Source organism: Myotis brandtii, unplaced genomic scaffold (genome assembly GCF_000412655.1).
Source record: "Myotis brandtii unplaced genomic scaffold, ASM41265v1 scaffold684, whole genome shotgun sequence".
NCBI lineage: Eukaryota > Metazoa > Chordata > Mammalia > Chiroptera > Vespertilionidae > Myotis > Myotis brandtii.
Window position 1 is genome coordinate 361251 of NW_005370673.1, and position 21270 is coordinate 382520.

At 42.0% G+C, this 21270-nt stretch overlaps 1 protein-coding gene across 1 annotated transcript in view; it reads right to left on the reverse strand.

Annotated features, from left to right (window-relative positions):
- IARS (isoleucyl-tRNA synthetase) overlaps positions 1-21270 on the reverse strand; it is a 108207-nt gene that overhangs the window by 47511 nt on the left and 39426 nt on the right. Inside the window, exons 8-17 of the mRNA XM_005881654.2 lie at positions 18766-18853; positions 18486-18546; positions 14606-14701; positions 8712-8834; positions 8100-8191; positions 6428-6526; positions 4566-4692; positions 2895-2968; positions 1726-1920; positions 78-164 (exon numbers count right to left, since the gene is read on the reverse strand). Of these exons, the coding sequence (XP_005881716.1) occupies positions 78-164; positions 1726-1920; positions 2895-2968; positions 4566-4692; positions 6428-6526; positions 8100-8191; positions 8712-8834; positions 14606-14701; positions 18486-18546; positions 18766-18853 (1042 nt within the window). The remainder of the gene's footprint in view (positions 1-77; positions 165-1725; positions 1921-2894; positions 2969-4565; positions 4693-6427; positions 6527-8099; positions 8192-8711; positions 8835-14605; positions 14702-18485; positions 18547-18765; positions 18854-21270) is intronic.

Here is a 21270-nt window from a genome sequence, read left to right on the forward strand (position 1 = left end):
GCATTCCTGAATTCCTCTATTCACAAAGGAAGGTTAGGGGAACGGAGAACCTTGTCATTACACAAGAATGCACCTGCCTTGCAAGGACGAGCCCATTCACAATCACATTCCTGAAAGGTGGTTGTCCAAAGAGAGCTGTGGCCAGCACCAGCAGAGTGTAAAACCTGGAAAAAATGTCAAAATAAAGAGTTAAGAAACAAAACAAGAACCGGAAAAGAAACCCAGCATAGGGAAAAACTGTGTTTACTTGTTGAACTGAATTTCTACTTTGGATCTGTTATCCTTCTTGATAACCACATAAAGCAAAGGTTCTTAATTCTGATGACTTATTAAGTCATGTCAGGATCACTGAAAAAAATTACACACAGGACCCACTGCGGAGCAGCCCCTGATCAGAAAATGAATTGCTTTATTGAAAGTGAATAAAGGCCTGGAGCCAGGTGTTGACCCAGTTGAGGACAGCACCATCACTCTCCTCGGGAAGCCAGTTGGACAGCTACAAGGCAGAGAAGGTCAGAGAGGGCTGGTTTCTCAGGACCTCCCCAAAAGACAAAACTGAAAATCAAGAGATATCACCTTTAACACAGGGCCATATGAGAGTCGTATGACAAAAAACAAATAAACAAACCTCTCTCCCCACCAAAAACAACATCTCTCTCATTCAAAAGTCAAAAGATAGATGACAGGAGCAGAGGCAGTTTTTATTCTGTTGGTCAGATATCAAATATGTCGTTTATTTTGCTTGCTAGCTTATTCCCTAAAAGAACTGCATCACATCCCTGTAAGCTGTCCTGATAGTGAGGCTCTTGTCACCTCTAATCTGATTTTGAGAACATCCCAGGACATGAACTGATGAGGGTGGAGACCAGACCCCATGGCTAACATGAACACCTGACAAGACATCCCATTCACTAAGGACTGCTAACAGTTGCCAGATGTCACCACTCCTCTGAGAAACTCCCTGGGAAGAGGAGTTTGTGCCTGGTACTGTTCCTACAGATAAATGGATTGGAAGCTGAAAATAGCACATCCCAAAACATTAGGCTGGAATTTAATCAGTTTGTGATGACTCCTGCAATTTGTAAAAGCAGAAAACACCACCAAAATTCCTTAAACAACTGTAAAACCATTATTAATGAAAATATAATTAGAACCTGGGCCAACCAAGATCATCCACAAAAAGAAGGTAACTTTTTTATAATTAAGAGGGCAAAGGTATGGTTTTAAATAAGGCACCAGATAAAACCAATACTCAAATCCTCTCCCCATGATCTTTTAAAATCTAGATTTTTTTGAATGTTAATTTTGTAAAGCTAGTCTAACATCTAAGCACATTTCCAAGCATCCCTTTTTGCATTTGTAGTACCTCACTCTTTATCCTGTATGTACTAGTAAATACTCATTACACATTTGAGTAAATGATTTGAAATACACAAGCTATGATCATCACACATTAAGTGTTTTTTATCACATTTCCAGTGAAACAAATCTCTATACTCCAAGATGTCAGTGAAATAACTGAAACTCTAAAACTACAGCCTACCATGGGAGAGACGCATATTCAAGACACTAACGGGTTGCTTGGTATGAAGAGCAGCGGGCAGGAGAGCCTCTCTCCCTAACACAGTCTTCCCTGCACATAGCTGATAAAGACCAGGTGCTCAGTAAAGTAGCTGCTAAATAAAATGAAATCAACAAAACACTTAAAAGAACAAAAAAACATACCATCCTCTGGTTTGATCAATGCCTTCAGCAATGAAGTCTGCAGGAAATGCATCTTCAAACTCCTTCTTATTTTCAAATGGATAATGAACTTGAGCATAGGGCATGCTGCCACTCTCAAACCAACAGTCAAACACTTCAGACACGCGACGCAGCAATCCCTTCCCACAGCGTGAAGGAATGGTCAGATGGTCAATGCTAATAAACAAAAACGTGCCATTTCTATTAATTTTAAGCACAACAGAACTTGCAGTTTAATTGCCAGTAGGAAACACAATCTCCTGAAAGCTCTTCATACGAACAGAAATACTGGCAATTATCACAGGCTTTCAGAGAGCATCAGGAGTGCTCGACCTAGAAGGCTGTATACCAGAGGCCCCTGCCATCTAACGCAAGGACAGAAGCCACCCCTCCTCATTATGACACACGTTATCAACAATGTAATTCAGCACACTAGAGTTTGATTTCTATATGCAGCTCTAGGATCTGCTACAGAGACCACATCTTAACACACTGCGGACAGATCACGAGAATTCTTGCTTCATATTACAGTGCTTTACAAAGTACCATACTTTAAAAAGAGATTAGCTTGTAAGAATAATAAATAACTTCAAAATGCAATGGGTATTTAATTTTAAAGCGTGCCTTTAACATTTATGTAAAACGTTTTTTGTACTCGTTCAATAGAAACTTATCTGGCCACTGGGTGAAGCTAGCAGTGAAACTACTGGTCTGCAATGTGTTAATAGGCTAAACCAATGGTCGGCAAACCGCAGCTCGAGAGCCACATGCGGCTCTTTGGCCCCTTGAGTGTGGCTCTTCCACAAAATCTCACGTGTGGGCGCACATGTACAGTGCGATTGAAACTTCGTGGCCCATGCGCAGAAGTCCGTTTTCGGAAAGGAGATAGACGAAACAAGTATACAAGACGAGTGTGGATGGGAGAGTTGGAAGGGGTCGACCTCAGCGAACGTACCTTAATCAGATTGAGGACATTTTTAGCAAAGGCCAGCTTAGGAGTACCCTAATTAAGTTAATAACAATGTACCTACCTATATAGTTTAAGTTTAAAAATTTTGGCTCTCAAAAGAAATTTCACTCATTGTACTGTTGATATTTGGCTCAAGCTCTGAATGACAGAACTGACATGAATCACACACTTAGAAACTGACCTCTCTCTGTGGAGATCTGAGATCTTTGTTCCTGACAGTTCTTCAAGTTCTGCCATTGACCCAATGCATACTATCTGTCAAAACAAAGTTAAAAAGCAGGAGTGCTGCAGAGGCAAAGATCAGAGTTTATTTCTGTAACATTCCTATTTAGTTTTAGAGACCTCTGATCTTCAGGACAGTTACCACCAAAATGGCTAACCCTCAGGAAAGACAGGTCACTGTCTGAAGAAGTGAGCAGACTTCCCTTCCTTGCTACCGACCCCATATCAGAGGAGGCTCTACATGCAGATTTTCAACATTCACAGCCATCATCTCAACAAGCATTTTTTGAGGGTTTACTGTGTCCAAATCTGCAAAAATGACCAGCAGAAGTGAAATGCCTAGACCAGGGGTGGGCAACCTTTTTGTGAGTGCGTGCCAAAACTAGCAAAATCTCTGACTCAAAATTTTTCTGTGTGCCAACCCTAATTTTTTGAGAACATGTTACGCCTACTTGATATCTCTTAAGGTGTACGTATGTGAAGAATCTTGAAGAAATAATAAAATTCATTCAAGCGACAAAAACACAGTATATGATGATGAAAAATACATTTATTTTTTAATGTATACATGTTATGTAAAATTATTTATTTATCTAAGATGCACCTACACTGAATTTATCTGAAAAATGAAGAAGTCGGTATTAAGAAAAAAACTGTAAATGAAAGATTATAAGAGAGGGTTTCATGTGCCAGCAAAAGTTACTGGCATGCCATGTTTGGCACGTGTACCAGGGGTTGCCCACCCCTGGCCTAGACTATTACTCTAAGCTAAGGCATCTTATTTTCTTCCTGGCACTTGAATTTGATTCTTTAAGCTGGAATCTTCTGAAGTGAAAGCTAGAACTAAATTATTGTGCCGAGTCAAAATAGTCCTACTGCAAGATGTTAGAATTATGTCCGGGTAAGGAGGCTGAGATGGGCCCACTGAGGCGCTCCCAAAGGAAGCCATCTGACAGGGCTGCTGGGGCTTCTCCGCTACCTGGAGGCACCCTGGTCTCTTTCCTCGTCCTCCCTAACTGGTCCTGAAAAGCCTTGATTCAGCCACACTGGAAATTTACTGAGGTCCCTGGGCTGCTGTGGCTCATGATGGCTCTAATGCTCTCAGCTTTCAGTGATGGACAGAAAGCCCCATCAAGGGAATACATCTAAAGTCCTACATATAACATTTACATAGACCTAAACTCATATACAATCACTTGGTTTTGTAGGTTAAAGGTCTGCAATGCTTGGGTAAATTTTTTTCAATCTTCCTTTTCCGTCACTATAAGTTGGGCTTAACATGCTATGACTTAGTGCAGAGTATCTGTTCTGTTCATAAATAACTCACAAGAAGAAACAGAGATATGAGCAACACAAACAACTTAATGTGTGGCTTCCCTGAGAAAAATGGAAATTACATTCACTTTTACACAAAGGGAAATTGTTAAAAATTGCATTAGAGTCAAAATAAAGTTAAAGCTCTAAAAACATTCTTACTTATGTTATTATTATAGGAAGGAATGAGAAAAAGATGAAATAAGGGGCAAAAAAAAAAAAGAAAGAAGCCATATTCTTCTACCTCATATTCAGATGGAACGAATGAACAAAGGGCCTCAATAAAAATCAACACATGAAAGCGCCACAGCCTCACCTCCTCGAAGTCCTCGCTGACCCACAGTGGGATGGGGGTGCCCCAGTATCTGTTTCTGGAAATGGCCCAGTCTCGTGCATCTTTCAGCCAATTTCCAAACCGCTTTTCTCTCACAAACTCCGGGACCCTGGATGAGCAGGTCAGACACCAAATCACCTGAGAACATTACTGAGTAAATCTGTGAAGGGCACCTGCATAGGCTTTGTGGACCAGACACCCTGGAAACGCTGAGCTCACTACTGAGAGGTGGTTTTCTGCATGGGCAGCACCAGATGGCCCACAGTGGCAGCACCTGCTGTGAATTCATCCCAGTGAAGATGGCTCTTTAGTAGAAAACATCACCGCACCCAGGCTTCCCTCCCCTGGCCTCCCCTGGGGGATGGCCATAGTCCTCTGAACAGTCACCACGTGCTAGCTAGCCTGGCCCCGCTCCTATTTAGTTTCTGGGTCACCCACACAACAGCGCTTTATTTAATTGTAACTCACTGGCGTGGGAACCAATCACCTAGAAAATAAGAGTCCGGACAGGTAGGGTATTGGTAGCTGGCTGGTAGATGCCTTCCCAGGCTCACCTGCACATTGTACATTAGGCTCCAGAAATGAGGCAAGTTCCTTAAATGCGCTTCTCACCTCAATGCCTTCGCTAGTACTATCCCTCCTCTGTGATAACCTTCACCTGGCAGAACTCCCATCAACAACTCCTCCCCCAAATTTTTATTGTCTCAGATTGATAAATGGCACCTATCCTTTGAGGTTCAGCTTTGCAGAAAAACTTAACAAGTTTAAGACCAATAGGGTCCCCTAGTCCTGTATCATAGATGGCAGTTTATAGGCTGGCACCTCCCACAGGACACCCAGACTACGAATATTCCATACCTAGCACATCACACATTAGGAGAACTAAGGAGCGTTCGAGGTATAAAAATGAAAGAACAGCTTTTACTTGAGAAATCAGAGTCACTTCGCTGGAAAAAAAACACAAAAGCTATAGCCACTTTCTTTTACTGCCCTGAGATGCTCCCCATTCTTCCAAAATCAAATGCAGTCTTTAAGTTCTTATGGGGAGTGAAAAAATAGTGATTACCCTCCAAACTCTCAGTGAAAAACATACTTTTGCTATACATAAATCCAGTCTTACTTCATTTTTGTAACAGTTGAGTAACACTTTTTTTATGACTAGGTATTAGCTAAGAGCTTTTGTCCCCTCAGTGCAGCCAGCCTGAACAAGACCATCACAGTGTGGGAACTCAAAAACTATCAAAAGTAGTACAGCTGATCCTTGAACATGTGTTTGAACAGCAGGAGTCCAATTATATGCCAATTTTCTCACGTGACCCACGCAGTTCAAACCCGGGTTGTTTATGGTCAACGCCAAGGCTGGGAAATCACAGATGTGGAGAGCCGACTGTTACACACGGATTTTTGACGAGGCAGAGATTCGTGCCGCCAACTCCAGTGTTTTTTAAGGGCCAACTGTCATCATAAATGGCTTTTGTGGATATATATCCAAAAACAAATGTTTACCCTGAAAATGACTATTATTTACGGCTAATGAACAATGAGAGTACAGCCAGATGTTTTTCAGTCATCCCATTCTGTAAAATGAATAAACAGCAGTTTCTCATTTCCATTTGGCCTTTAAAAAAAAGTAAAAATACTCTATATGCCTTATAATAAAAAAAATGGTACTTTGTTATATCTTATTTAAATTGTTTTGTGTTCCTAAAAAGAAATAAAAATAGATGTTACTACAATATACAATAAATGATGGCTACTAAAATTATTGATCTGGGGGAGTGTAAACCAATACTTACTAACTGCATGACAAAGAACATTCTGAAGACACACATCTTACTGCTCACCAGTAACACAGGTCATTGTTCCTCATCAGCTGGTCCACCATGTGCTCAACCCGCACAAACCAGCTGGGCACCGCTTTGTAAATGAGGGGGGTATCTGATCTAGAAAAGCAGAAATGGAGGTGCGGCTGGTCAGAAGGTGTGCAGGCACCCAGGACAACCACCTTTAGTGTCTCACTTATGTCACCACCACCTACTTGGCCTTCTGCAAAAGTAATGTCTACATTACTTTTGAGCTCCTGAAATCCTAATTTTCTGGGTGACAAGAGTGTCTTTTCTTCTAATGTGCTTCTGTGTGGGCCCTTGGATGGGTGCTGGTCACTGGAAAGATGAAGCCATGATAGCTTGGAATTCCAGTCCTGTCTCCATCCTCCTGAGAAGGGAGAAGGGCTGACAATAGAGCTAATGGTTGATCATGACTTTGTGGTGAAGCCTAAAATCTTAAAAGTACGGGGGCTGAATGGTTTCCAGGTTGATAAATGCATCCATGGGAGGGTGACACTCCCCAACTCCACGGGACACATGATAATGCTCACAGGACCCTCCCAGACCTCTCCATTAGGCTGTTTACCTGCATCCTTCAATAAATGTGTTTCCTGGAATTCTGAGCCTGACTAGCAAATTAATTGAACCCATCCATGGAGGGATCAGATGGAACCTCTGAACTAAAGCCAGTCCGTATATCAGGGATTAATCTTTGGGACCTGATGATGCCTCTAGGACAGTGGTTCTCAACCTTCCTAATGCCGTGACCCTTTAATACGGTTCCTCATGTTGTGGTGACCTCCAACCATAAAATTATTTTCGTTGCTACTTCATAACTGTAATTTTGCTACTGTTATGAATCGTAATGTAAATATCTGATATGCAGGATATATTTTCATTGTTACAAATTGAACATAATTAAAGCATAGTGATTAATCACAAAAAACAATATGTAATTATATATGTGTTTTCCGATGGTCTTAGGCGACCCCTGTGAAAGGGTCGTTCGACCCCCAAAGGGGTCGTGACCCACAGGTTGAGAACCGCTGCTGTAGGTAGATGGTGTCGAATTGAATTAAATTGTAGGACACCCAGCTGGTGTCACAGAGAATTGAACTGCTTGGCATGGGGAAAAACATCCACAATACTGAAAAATGTCACAGTGAAGTGTTTTATATAAGTTGTAAAGAAGATCACAAGATAAAGAAATAAGTAGGACCCGGTCAGCATGGCTCAGTGGTTGAGTGTCGACCTATGAACCAGGTCACAGTTCGATTCCCAGTCAGGGCACATGCTCGATCCCCAGTGTGTGGCGAGCAGGAGGCAGCCGATCAATGATTCTCTCTCATCAACAATGTCTCTCTCGCTCTCTCTCTCTCTCTCTCTCTCTCTCTCTCTCTCTCTTCCTTCCTCTCTAAAATACATAAAAATGTATTTAAAAAAAAAACAAGAAACAAAGTAGGGAAGAAATAGGTTTTTTCTTTCTTCTCTGTGTCCGTATTCCTAACACAACTCCTGAGAAAAGAAATAACTGTATGCATTCATAACATTCTCCTTGGAGCAAGAAGGCAGTATCCAAACACAAGCTCTAAAGAATACAAATGAGATAGAAACCACAAACTGATGGAGTGGCACAAACATAAGTGTACGCACAAATCGAAAGCTCTGGCTAAAACAGTCCCCTCCTCACCTCCAGCAGAAAGGGTAGCTATGAGTGAAGGTGCTGGCAACAAGAAGTCGGCCTTGTTCCTTCAGCATCCTGATGATATTTTTGTCAGCATCCTGTTAAAAAATTAAAATGTAGCTACTGAAATATCCTCCAGTATTTAGTAGCATAATATAATTGAGTATTTATTACTAAAATCTGGTATTTGGATACCTTTACTATGAGTAAAAGGCACAAATAACAAATGTATTATATAAATAATGCATCTATATTTTAGCCACCATGTAACTGCATGGACTTTTAAAATACATGCCATATCATTAAGGTAGTTCAGTTTTCAATCAGCAATGACTACTCCAAGGTCACAACGTTGCTTCATGAGTCACCAGACAGAGCCCATTTTTCCCAACTCCTTTAAACTACAGCCTGCTTCCTCTGAAGATACTAGACGCTCGAATGCAGCTGATAATATCTGTCTACCTGTACTGCTTTTATGTGCGGAAGCAAAACAAAACAGAAGCAGCTTCCTAAAAAAACAAAAAAAACAATCCAAGATGTGGAAGCTTTTTGATAAAAACTGATGAATAAAAACAGTCCAATGAAACCGAGACCTTTGTATGCCTTATAGTCACAGACCTTCACATACTGTCCCATGAAATCTGTCACTTCCGCTGTGAAACAGCCTGAAGCATCCACAGGGCACACAGGGACAGAATCTTTCTGAATGATGTTGAAGTCCATACAGACCCGATAGTCATCCTGGGGCGAAAGGAGAGAAGAATAAAACAGTTCAAGTGTATGAGGAGATAGTGCAGTTTTCAATCAGCAATGACTACCCCAAGGTCACAAAGTTGCTTCATGAGTCACCAGTCAGAGCCCAGTATGAGGGAGGTTTACAGGAATAATTTTCTGTATTCTGATACATACCTCTAATCAACTGCAATTATCCTCTCAACTAAAGTTAACTCAAAGACCGCACAGAGATTAACAGAGCATTATAGTTGCGGAGGATTAACATCTAGCCTAGTCTAACCAGACATTATTTCACAGACCCCTACACATATGAGAGTATCTATCCACTAAGTGAGATGACATATCCAATCTAATAACAGACAAAGATGCAAACTGACCGTACCTTTCCAACACCCACCATGGGCTAATCAGAGCGATATGCAAATTAACCACCAACAAAGATGGCGGCTAATTTGCAAATGCTGGCTGGGAGCGAAGACTGAAGACACTGTAGAAGGCAGCCAAGCAACGGAGCCTAGGTAGTGGAGACAGGCGGGAGAGAAGGGACAGAGAAGGGCAGGGTAGGAGCGGCAGAGACGGGAGCGAAGCCCTATTCTTGCAGGAATCTTCCTGCAACAGGCCTCTAGTAAGTATATTAAAACTAATTAAACTTGACTTATAACACCAACTTGTATGCACATACATGTTATCACCAAAACAGAAGCACATACAGGTGTAAGGCATGACCTATTTAGTCCTGCATGACACTTGGTATGCATATGGATTTGCACCCTGTCGAGGGGCAACTGAGAGATCACAACACTGAGCATCACTCACCTAGATTACCCACAATGCTTCAGGAATACATTTTGAGCAGTGTGAATTAGAGCAAACTTTTATGTAACGCTGGATCACACAGTGCTCTGACATTTTACTACTTAGCTCGTTTAAGTTTCACCACTGTGAAGAAGACTGACTGGCACAGTTTAACCAGGTGTTCCCCTTGCAAAAACCAGCAACTATCTCCACTGAACAGACGAGGAAGCTGTAGCAATGCTCCCGTTCAACACCAAACAGCCTGGCTCCACAGTCCAAAGTCTTTATTGTGCTATGTTGCCCAAATCTAAAAAGGATTGTCTTAGGGTTAGATGGAGAAACCATACTCTGTTTGAATCCAAAACAAGATGGAAAGCCAGTATGTTCCCACCTGGCCTTGTGTTCTGAGGGGTTCCCTAGTGATGAAACATGTGGGTACCTGCCCATAAAGGAAGCCCGGAAGCCCGGCAATTTGAAATATTTAGTAGAGACACATCCAACTTGACTAGCTAAGAACAGCATTCCCGAATGGAGCCAGAAAGACAGGTCACGGTTATGCAGAAGTATGACTCTGCAGAGGCCACATAGTGTCTCACCTGGCAAATTGCCACAAGGGAGGGCTCTCAGAGGATCTCTACCAAATGGGGTTTAGAGGCTGCAGTTCAGAGATCTGATCTTCTATAACATTAATCTGCCGGGCATTCAGGGCAGATACATAAGGTACAGTATTACTACAGGAAATGACAAATAGTCATGTACAGTTAATGTAAATTATTATATTAATATCAGGTGCACACCTCAGTGATGAGACATTACATAACTAAGTCCTGACAAATCTCCCACCCATCTGACACCATAGTTATTCAGGTATTATGGACTACATATTCCCTATGATGTACTTTACATGCCCAGGACTATTCTGTAATGAACAATTTGTACATTTTTTAAAAAATATTTTTTTATTGCTTTCAGAGAGGAAGGGAGAGGGAGAGATAGAAACATCAATGAGAGAGACATATCGATCAGCTGCCTCCTGCACGCCCAACACAGGATCAAGCTTGCAATTCGGGCTGTGCCCTGACTAGGAATCGAACCCGGGACCTCTTGGTCCATGGGAGGACCCTCTCCCATCTGGCAACCAACAAAATGTTCTCTGTGTTTATAAGACTGTTTCTGCTCTGCCTGTTGGGTTTTTTAGATTCAATTGTTGATATGGATTTATTGCCATTTTATTGTTCATAGTTTTTTCTTTTACTTCCTTCCTTTTCTTAAAGACCCTTTAACCTATCATGTAATACTGGTTTGGTTGTGATGAACTCCTTCAGCTTTTTCTTGTCTATGAAGCTCTTTTATCTGTTCTTTAATTGTAAATGATAGCTTTGCTGGGTAGAGTAATCTTGGTTGTAGGTTCTTGCTATTCATCACTTTCCTCTGGCCTGCAAAGTTTCTGCAGAGAAATCAGATGACAGTCCTGTGAGAGCTCCCTTGTAGTTAACTGACTGCTTTTCTCTTGCTGCTTTTCAGATTCTGTCTTTGACCTTTTGTGTTTTAATTATGATGAGTCTTGGTGTGGGCCTCTTGTATTCATCTTGTCTGAGACTGCACTTCCTGCACTTGTATGTGTATTTCCTTCACCAGATTAGGGAAGTTTCCTGTCATTTTTTAAAAAAAATAGGTTTTCAATTTCTTGCTCTCTCTTCTTCCGGCACCCCCACGAAGCAAACATTGATACACTTGAAGTTGTCCAACTCTCCTTACACTATCTTAATAATTTTATATTTTTTTCTTTTTGCTGTTCTGATTGGGAGTTTTTTGCTTCCTTCTATTCCAAATCACTGATTTGATTCTGGGCTTCATCGACTTTCTTGTTGATCCCGTTACTTATTCTTCATTTCAGTTGGTGTCATCTTCTGACTGGTCCTCTTTTATGTTGATGAGGTTCTTACTAAGTTCACTGAGCATCCTTATATATAGATTGCTTGTCACTCCTTTGTCTACTTCTTTTTCTGAAGTTTTGTTATGCTCTTTCCATTGGGACATGTTTGTCTCCTTTTTTTTGGCTATCTCCCTGTGTTTGTTTCTATGTGTTAAATAGAGCTGCTATGTCTCTCAAGCTTGGTACAGTGGCCTCATGTAGTAGGGGTTCTGTAGGATCCAGCAACACAGCTTCCCCTATCACCCAGGCTGGGCCCTTGAGGTGTACCTTGCCCCTGCTGTGGGGCTGTGCCACCATCCTCTTATAGTTGAGCCTTGATTGCTGTTGGCATGTCAATGGGAGGGATTTATCCCCAGGCTGATCAGCTGCAAAGACTGGCTGTGACCACAGACCAATAACCTCTAATTGTAGGATCAGCTGTGTAGGATACCACCCCAAAGAGCAGGACTTACTTTAATGGGGCTCTGGTGTCTGCTGAGTCTACCCCTTGAGTGTGTTGCTTGTGGAGGTGGTTGGGTGGTGGTGCTTTGACGTGGTCTGAAGGTGTCCACTGGGTGTGCTGGCTCTGGGGCTTCCCAGGAGGTACAGGCCAAGGTCAGCCACTGCCTGTGTTCTGCCTGGGACCATCCAGTATGAGCTACAAGGTTATTTGCAGTTGGCTGCTACTTGTGCTGGGCTTAGACGTGCCCAGGTAAAGTCAAGCTGCTGGAAACCAAGGTCGACTACTGCTAGTGCCAGGGCTTGGGGCCACTTCGTGAGAGGTATGGGGCACACTGAGGTCAGATGCTGCTTGAGAGACTTTAGGGAGTTCTTAAGCATGAGCCAACATAGGCTTTTGGTATGAATAAGCCACTGGAAACCGCTTGGGTAGGCCTGGAAAATCACCAGGTCTGGGGAAACAGTGATAGCCAGGCTGAGACAGAGTCTCAGAGATGATGCCTGCAAGGCTCTGTGCCGGGAGGGTTCATCAAAGGAACACTGGCCTCAGCCAGCACCTCTGTCTTGAAAAAAGCTGCCCCCACAGCTCTCACCCCAATGACAGACCCATTTGTTTCTGCTGTCTTTCAAACTGCTGCCCCAGTGCTGAAGATCACAGAGAATGAGGCTGACTAAGTCCACGCATGGGCCCTTTAAGAGTAATAGGTGGGGGTCTAGCTGCCTTAGTCTCCCTTAATTCCAGCTGGTTTTCACAGCCAGAAGTTATGAGGACTGGCACTAGAACCATAGGCTGGGAGGTCTGGTGAGGGGTTGAGAACTCCTCAGGGCGGGACCTCTGCAGATGAGATATCCTTCCCAATTTTTATCTGCCACATGGGGAATGGGACCAGCTGGCCTGAACCTCCACCCCTCCTACTATCTGGGTGTAGCTTCTACTCTAGTTGTAGGACTCCCATCCAGCTAGACTTCAGGTGGTTCTGAAGTTTAGTTCTAATTTTGGTGTGGTTGTGGCAGGAGATGAATAGAGCTCCCACCCAATTTGAATAGTGAACAGGTTCTAGGTGATATTAAAAAATCATTCATTTTACTGGGTTCAACATTAGCATGGTGGTTATAATAAAAATAAAATGCCTTGTGCTGGCCAGGTGACTCAGTTGGTTGGAGTGTATACCAAAGGTTGTGGGTTCAATTCCCAATCAGGATGTATACAGGAGGCAATCCAGCTGTTGTTCTCTCTCACATCAATGTTTCCCCCCTTCCCCTATCTCTAAAAATCAATAAAAACATGTCTTTCGGTGAGGTTTAAAAAAATAAATAAACAAATATAGAAAAATAAAATTTCTTGTCAATCAGAGATGTGTACAGATATTTAGGATCTGCTCCAAAACTGTCCAGTCAAATTAAAAGCATGAGGGAAGGTGAGGGATTAAGTAGATAAAACAGAATTCCCAAAATGTTGATAATATAGATGGATGATATAAACATAAGGACTTATTATCTTTACTTCTCTCACTCCTATCACTGACAAAATGATCAAGCTGAGAGGAGTCTGTAGGGCCCAGTGCATGCGGCACTCGCAGCAGTGAGAGTGTACACTCTTTGAGCGTCACAAACTATAGAAACACTCTCTATAGAAAGATTCCATTTAATCCTTCCAGGTCTCCAGACAGGCAGGTAGTAACACCCTGTTACAGGAAAGGAAAAGAAACTCTAGAAAGGTCAACCAATTTATTGCAGAGCTTTGACTTAATGTGAGTTCTGGTTTGCTCTAAAACATGTGCCCTTAATCCCTATACTCTTTTATTCATATACAAATTACATTAAAAGAATTACATTTTGAAAAAAGAAGAAATAAAAGGAAAGAAAAAGAAGGAAAAGAAAAAGAAAATTAAAGAAAAAAGGATTACATTTTCAGAAAAATTACTTTGGACAAAATTTAAAATTCAGCACACTCTCCCACCTTGAAAAGAGAGGTCAAATTCTCCCTTCTGAACGTGCAGTATTTAGTGAACAGCACTGCAGAGGTGATGGGAACCTTGATTTATCAAGTGACTGTGTGACTGCATGCCCTCATCAAAACTCACAGAACTGCACATCATAAAGAGCAAAGTGTCACCCTGGCCGGTTTGGCTCAGCCTGAGGACTCAGGGGTCCCAGGTTCGATTCCGGTCAAGGGCATGTACCTTGGTTGCAGGCACATACCCAGTGGAGAGAGTGCAGGAGGCAGCTGATCGATGTTTCTCTCTCATCAATGTTTCTAACTCTCTATCCCTCTCCCTTCCTCTTTGTAAAGAATCAATAAAATATATTAAAAAAAAGAAAAAAAAGAGCAAAGTGTCATGTAAATCAAATATGAATGAATCAAAACACAGCATGCCTTTGAAGACCAAATGTCCTTAGCCCACCATTTTAAGAAATCAGCTCAGGGTGAAAAGACATTGCAGACACAAGTTTTATAAGCTTGAAAAGAGGTTGACTGGTGGGTATCCAACAGTGGTGACCAACACAGAAAATGCATGCACACAGGCAAACACACATACACAAGACAACGACTCAGTGGCCACTGACATTTCTTTCTTATAACATTGGTAAGATATATACTACTCACAGCACCAAAGTAAGGAGCTTGATGTACCACCCCAGTGCCTTCTTCCTCCCTCACATAATTGTCGACAAGCACTGTAAAGGCGCCATGCTTTTTCCACTGGAAAAGAAATGATGACAAGATTAAACGATGAAACAATACCATATCATAATATGATCACCATTTTTAGAGCCTGAAAAAACTTTTAAAATGAAATTATTTTCAGGGATGGAAATGGCAATAATTCATACTGGAAAGAAACATGCTAATTCTATACATCACATGAATAATTCATCCCTAATAAATAATTATCTGAAGTGGCAGAAAAAAATGTCCAACTTTTTTAGTGCAAAAACTGGGGCTTTTCATTATTTCTCCTGGACTGAACCCCTCCCCGCAGTATGCTGTTTATCATAGTCTCAGAAAACATACTCCTCAAATTATTCCCGTCCTGGTACATAGTTAACCCTTGAACAATGCAGGGCTTAGGGGCACCAATCTCCATACAGTGGAAAACTGAGTGTAACTTTTGACGCTACAGTTGGCCCCTCCCATCCTTGAATTCAGCCAACCATAAATTGAAAACTGTATTTTCAATCTGCAGCTGGGAATGCAAAAAACTGTTATCTATTCATGGTTGGTTAAATAAAATACATGTATAAGTGAACCGGGGCCTTGTTGAAGGGTCAACTGTATTTTCAATCACTGCATACACTTTGCTTCTCTTTCTCCTTCCAGTCCAGCTCAAGTTATTCAGCAGTAAAAGGCAAACCTTTAAAGAAATGAGGGGAAGGACAAAGAGCTACAAGTTCTATCTCAGCCATGGGCAAACTACGGTTCGCGGGCCGGATCCGGCCCGTTTGAAATGAATAAAACTAAAAAAAAAAAGACCGTACCCTTTTATGTAATGATGTTTACTTTGAATTTATATTAGTTCACACAAACACTCCATCCATGCTTTTGTTCCGGCCCTCCGGTCCAGTTTAAGAACCCATTGTGGCCCTCGAGTCAAAAAGTTTGCCCACTCCTGTTCTATCTTCTATTTGCAGACATTCTACCCTCAGAGGGGAAATGTTTCCAATTTCACTTCATTTGTAACAACAATAAAGTTAGGTTAGTACATATAAAGCTACAGACTTACTTTTTCTACTTCATCTCTTAGTATTTCTTTTCAGAAGCCCTTTGTTTTAGCCCAACTAAAACCCCTTTGCTTTCTTACCTTTCTGCGTTTGCAAAAAGTACGTTCAGAAATGATTTTCACAATTAAACCTACACTGCTATGAAAATGTATTAGTATTTCCATGTTTTAAAAATATTCTGGTTGTGCCTTAGCTGGTTTGGATCAGCGGATAGAGCGTCGGCCTGCAGACTGAGGGGTCCCAGGTTCGATTCCGGTCAAGGGCACGTACCTGGGTTGCGGGCACATCCCCAGTAGGGAGTGTGCAGGAGGCAGCTGAATCGATGTTTCTCTCTCGTCGATGTTTCTAACTCTCTATCCCTCTCCCTCTCCTTTCCTCTCTGTAAAAAATCAATAAAATATATTAAAAAAATATTCTGGTTGCATTTGTATTTCACAGTGAACCCAGAACAAAGCTGATGAAGTGGTTTGCCTAATCACACACTAGCAATGATGAAGCTAGGACCTGAAACAAGGCCTTCTGGTTCAAAATACAGCACAAGGGCATCACAGCTCTTTAACTGTTGGCACTTGGTAAAAATAAACGTGACAAATAACTATAGACTTTCAATTGCTGTAACCTAACTCACCTGGAAATGTTTATGGTGTGGTGTGACAGGTACTGAGAGGTGTGTCTTCAATCATTTAAACATGGAGAGAACATGGGTGTCCTCAGAATCAGATGTAAGAATAGGGAACACAAAGGTATCTTGCTATTTATAACTGTATACCAAGAAACCCCACACTGCATTCCCATCTCTCTGGGTGCAGCTCTGGATCAAGGCCTGCTGAGGCTGGCCAGCAGTCAGCACAGAGCACTGGAGTGCTGCCCCCACATACTCTCACAGCTCCCATTTAATATTTCAGAGCATGTATATTTTATTTTTTAAAAAATATATTTTATTGATTTTTTACAGAGAGGAAAGGAGAGGGGGAGAGAGTTAGAAACATCGATGAGAAAAACATTGATCAGCTGCCTCCTGCACACTCCCTACTGGGGATGTGCCCACAACCAAGGTACATGCCCTTGACCGCAATCGAACCTGGGACCCTTGAGTCTGCAGGCTGATGCTCTATCCACTGAGCAAAACCGGTTAGGTCAGAGCATGTGTATTTTAGATATACAACAAATGATTTTGTCCTAATTCAAGGAATTTGTAGCTTTTGTCTAAAATTCACAGGAGGTCCCAGAAATTTCAGGAAGCTAACTGAATGAATCGGATAGGTCTTATTTATCATCTATGTACTGAATGCATATTCCACTGACTTAACCCAAAGCTCCTATCTAGAGTGTCCATGTGCATTTTCTGAGAGGGCTCAGCTTTCCTCGGGCTCTCAATAGGGCCTGTAATTCAGAAAGTTGAGAAGTCATTGACCTAATGGAAGAGTTTTAAGACAAAAACACATGAAATATGTTAAGATACATGAGAAAAGAATGCAATAATGGCATTCCGAGGAACACAACTAAGAGACACTTCAGAAAACATTGTTTTGCAGATGGCATCCAAGTTCAGCCTTGAAGAGTGGGTTATATTCGAGCATACAGGCCATTTCAGAAAGGTGAAGCAAATTTAAAAAGGAGAATCTAATGAAAAGAAAGGCAGAAAGGGGGGGGGGGGGGGAGAAAACCACGGCAGTTTGAGGCAAAAGATGTGTTAGGGGATGTGACTAGGAGGCAGGTCTGCCTCATGCCTAGTGGAGAGCACCCGGCGAGGAATGTGTTGGCAAACGAAACTACAGGCTCATAGGAAGGGACCAGACCAGGCAAAGCGTAGGGATAACCACCAGCAGCAACAAGTAATGAGGAAAAGGCCCCTAGTTAGGAGACAAGAACACGGGGAAGCACTCAAGGAAAGACACATGTGAGCAATATTGTGCAAAGAGTCCACAAGGCTGAGGTCATTTGTACCAACCAAACTCAACCCTTGCATTGAAAACAGAGATAAGCAGATGTTTTATCCTGGGCCGCAATGCAAGTTTTTTATGGCTAATGCTATGCCAAGCTGAATATATTTCTTACATAATATACAAAGCTAGGTCAGTTCTGAGGGCGCTGCTCATCATTTTACTCTAAGACAAGCATGTCAAATCATTGGATGACCAGCGGCCAGCGGGCTGCATGCCTCGTTTAAATAAAAGACATGCTTGTTCTAAGACCTATAAATGAGGATCAAGTCCTGCTGACCTTGTTGTTTTGTTGGTGGTTAGGTTTGCAACTATAGCTGCAAATTCTCTGTCAGAAAACGAAGACCACATAAAGCACCTTTATGATTCCTAAGAGAACTAAGTTACTAAATGTGTGAGCTTTGCGGTGGTGCCTAGATTTAAAGGACCCACCTAATCCATTTATTGGAAATAAATTCTGTTTACTTTTACACACAGTTTTATTCTGAGCATTATCCTAAATTTATAAAATAGCCAAAAACAATCCCTCACATTCCTTGGGAATATGCAGACCATAAACAATAAATATATACACAATAAATCTTATGAAATGTGACTTCTTATGCAATTTGAGAAAAGTATTTTTAAAATTATTAGTACAAGAAGGCAATACAAACAGAACTGAATCCTGTTAACACTAAAGTAGACTGCTTCAAGCACATTCATGGAAAAAGCAGAACAATCAGGCCATGTGAAGCCCACGCCGGCTACCATTACATTGGTCCAGTGATCAATACTACAGAGGGTGGTGGAGAGCACTGTGGTAGAGCTCCCTAAGCTCACCTTCACAAAATAGTCAAACAGGGGCCTGTACTTCTTGCCTTGGAGAGAGGCACCTGGAAATCTAGGGAAAAAAGGAGGAACGCAAACTCACAATTAGATTCAAATTATCAACGAAACTAGGTTGCACCCACATGAAGTCACTACTGCCTTAGGTTACCGAACAGACTAATACTTAAAATAGTACTTAAGTACTTAGTATTAAAAATGGTAATATACTTAAAGTTAAACTTGAAAAATATAACTTTTGGGTAATAAAGTGTCTTTTGATTTGTATATTTACCTTTCAAGGATCTCATAGTCACTCTCCAATTTGTAGAGGGCCGGTAATCTGGCTTCCATTAAAATGAATGATTTTCCTCTGACAACATCTACAAGAGCAACAGGAAAAGAGGACTTCAGTGACAGCCAGATCGTGGCTTACTCTAAAGACAAACCTCAGCTCAGCTCTACCACAGGCCACCGCAGGCCACCCAAACCAGCGTGCCCAGCACTCAGAGCAGCACTGCCGATAGGGCTAGCACACACTACTTTCTACATACATGACAAAGCATAAAAAGCAGCAGGCAGCTCAATTGTCATTAATTGCACCTCTAGCCATTTAAAGTGAATTAATCTTTATTTTCTCCTACCAAAGTTAATATATGTGAATGAGTCAAAGTCCTAACATTAACAAACCAAGAAGCTCACAAACACAAGCCCCTATAATATAAGTTTTCAGTATCTTGGTCACTCTCTTCTCCTTCTGGCACCCCCATGCGGATGTTAGTACGCTTGAAGTTGTCCCAGAGGCTCTTATACTATCTTCATATTTTTGGATTCTTTTTTCTTTTTGCTCTTCTGATTGGGTCTCTTTTGCTTCCTCATATTCTAAATCGCTGATTTGATTCTAGGCATCCTCTATTCTACTCTTGAATCCCTTGATTCAAGTAAAGAATAATAAATTCTTTGTAGCTCATGGATGTGTAGAGCTGTAATCTGGTGTGGTCTGAAGGTGGCCACTGGGCACACTGGCTCTGGTGTCACCTGGCAGGATCTACAGAAGGATCTGCAAATGGCTGCTACTTGTATTGGGCTTGGAAGTGCCCAGGAGAGGCCCATTGTGAAGCAAGGCAGGCTGCTAGTGCTGGGTCTCACTATGACTTCAGAGATTTTGGGAAAGTCTGAAGTGTGAGCCAGGACAGGTCATTCATATGGAAAAGCTGCTGCAAACAGTTTGAGTGGGGCTGCAAATTGGAATGTGCGGTGTCTTTGGAAATCACCAGGGCTGAGCCAGGAAATAACAGTGTGAGTAGGGCTGAAGGAAACTTCGATATGGCTGCCAGCTCTGAGATAGGGCACGTTTCAGCAGAGGAACAATGACCCCTGCCAGTATGCCTGTCTGGGAAAGCTGCCCCCAAATTCTTGCTCTGAGGTCAGACAATTCAATTCCTCCCTGTATGTCCCTGGATCCCTCCAAGCCGCTGCCCCAGGGCTCGGACTCAGAGGAAGCAGGTCAATGTAAGTTCGTGCACCGGCCCTTTAAGAGGGACTGCCTGGGTCTTCAGCAGCCTCCAGGTCACCCAGCTACAGTCCTCACTAGTTTTTAAAGCCCAAAGTTATGGGGACACATCTTCCCACTCTGGAACCCTGGGCTGGGAGTCTGGGACCCTCTGCTCCTCACAGGAGGCCTCCACAGCAAAGATATCCCTCCCAGTTAAAAAAAACAGCACACGTGAGTATCGGACCTGCCCGAGTAAAAGCTATTCTGGATCAAGTTGACTGTTATGAAAGGAGGAACTTCTTTTCTTTTTTTTTTATATGTAATGCTTCCCGAATTTGGGTGTCATCCTTGCGCAGGGGCCATGTTAATCTTCTCTGTATCATTCCAATTTTAGAATATGTGCTGCCGAAGTGAGCAATGGAATTTTTTTTTTCTGGCCTTGAGTTTTTCTTTTCTTTCCCTGGCTTCTTTCTTCCACTCTTAGACTTTCCTAAGTGATGAGAGCCATGCAGCCTACCCAAGTTCCATGGGAAAGGAAGCTGTGCTTGGGACTCTTCTAGACGTCACCTATGAACTTCTTTATCTGGCTGTTTATGAGTAGCCTTTACAATATCCTTTTGTAACAAACTGGTAATCCAGTATGTACAATGTTTCTCTGCATTCTGCTTCCAGCAAATTAATAGCATCTGAGGAGGAGGTCCTGGGTTAGCCAGAAATATATGTGACATTCTGGACTTGCAATTGGAGTCTAAAGTGGGGGTGGTGGTGGGGACAGTCTTATACAAGTGAGTCCTTAACCTTTGGGATCTAACTGCTAGTATCTGATGTAGTCCCATTTGTTCATTTTCTCTTTAGTTTCAACTGCCCTAGGAGCTGTATCAGTGAAGAAATTGCTTCGGCATATGTCTGAGATTTTGTTGCCTTTGGATTCTTCTAGAATTTTTATGGTTTCCTGTCGTACATTTAAGTCCTTTATCCATTTTGAGTTTATTCTTGTGTATGGTGTAAGTTGGTGGTCTAGTTTCATTTTCTTGCATATATCTGTCCAATTTTCCCAACACCACTTATTGAAGAGACTATCTTGGCTCCATTGAATGTTCTTTCCTCCTTTGTCAAATATTAATTGAGCATATTGGTTCGGGCCGATTTCTGGGTTCTCTATTCTATTCCATTGATCTATATGCCTGTTCTTGTGCCAGTACCAGGCAGTTTTGAGAACAGTGGCTTTGTAATACATCTTGATATCTGGTATTGAGATCCCACCTACTTTCTTCTTTCTCAGGATCGCTGCAGCTATTCAGGGTC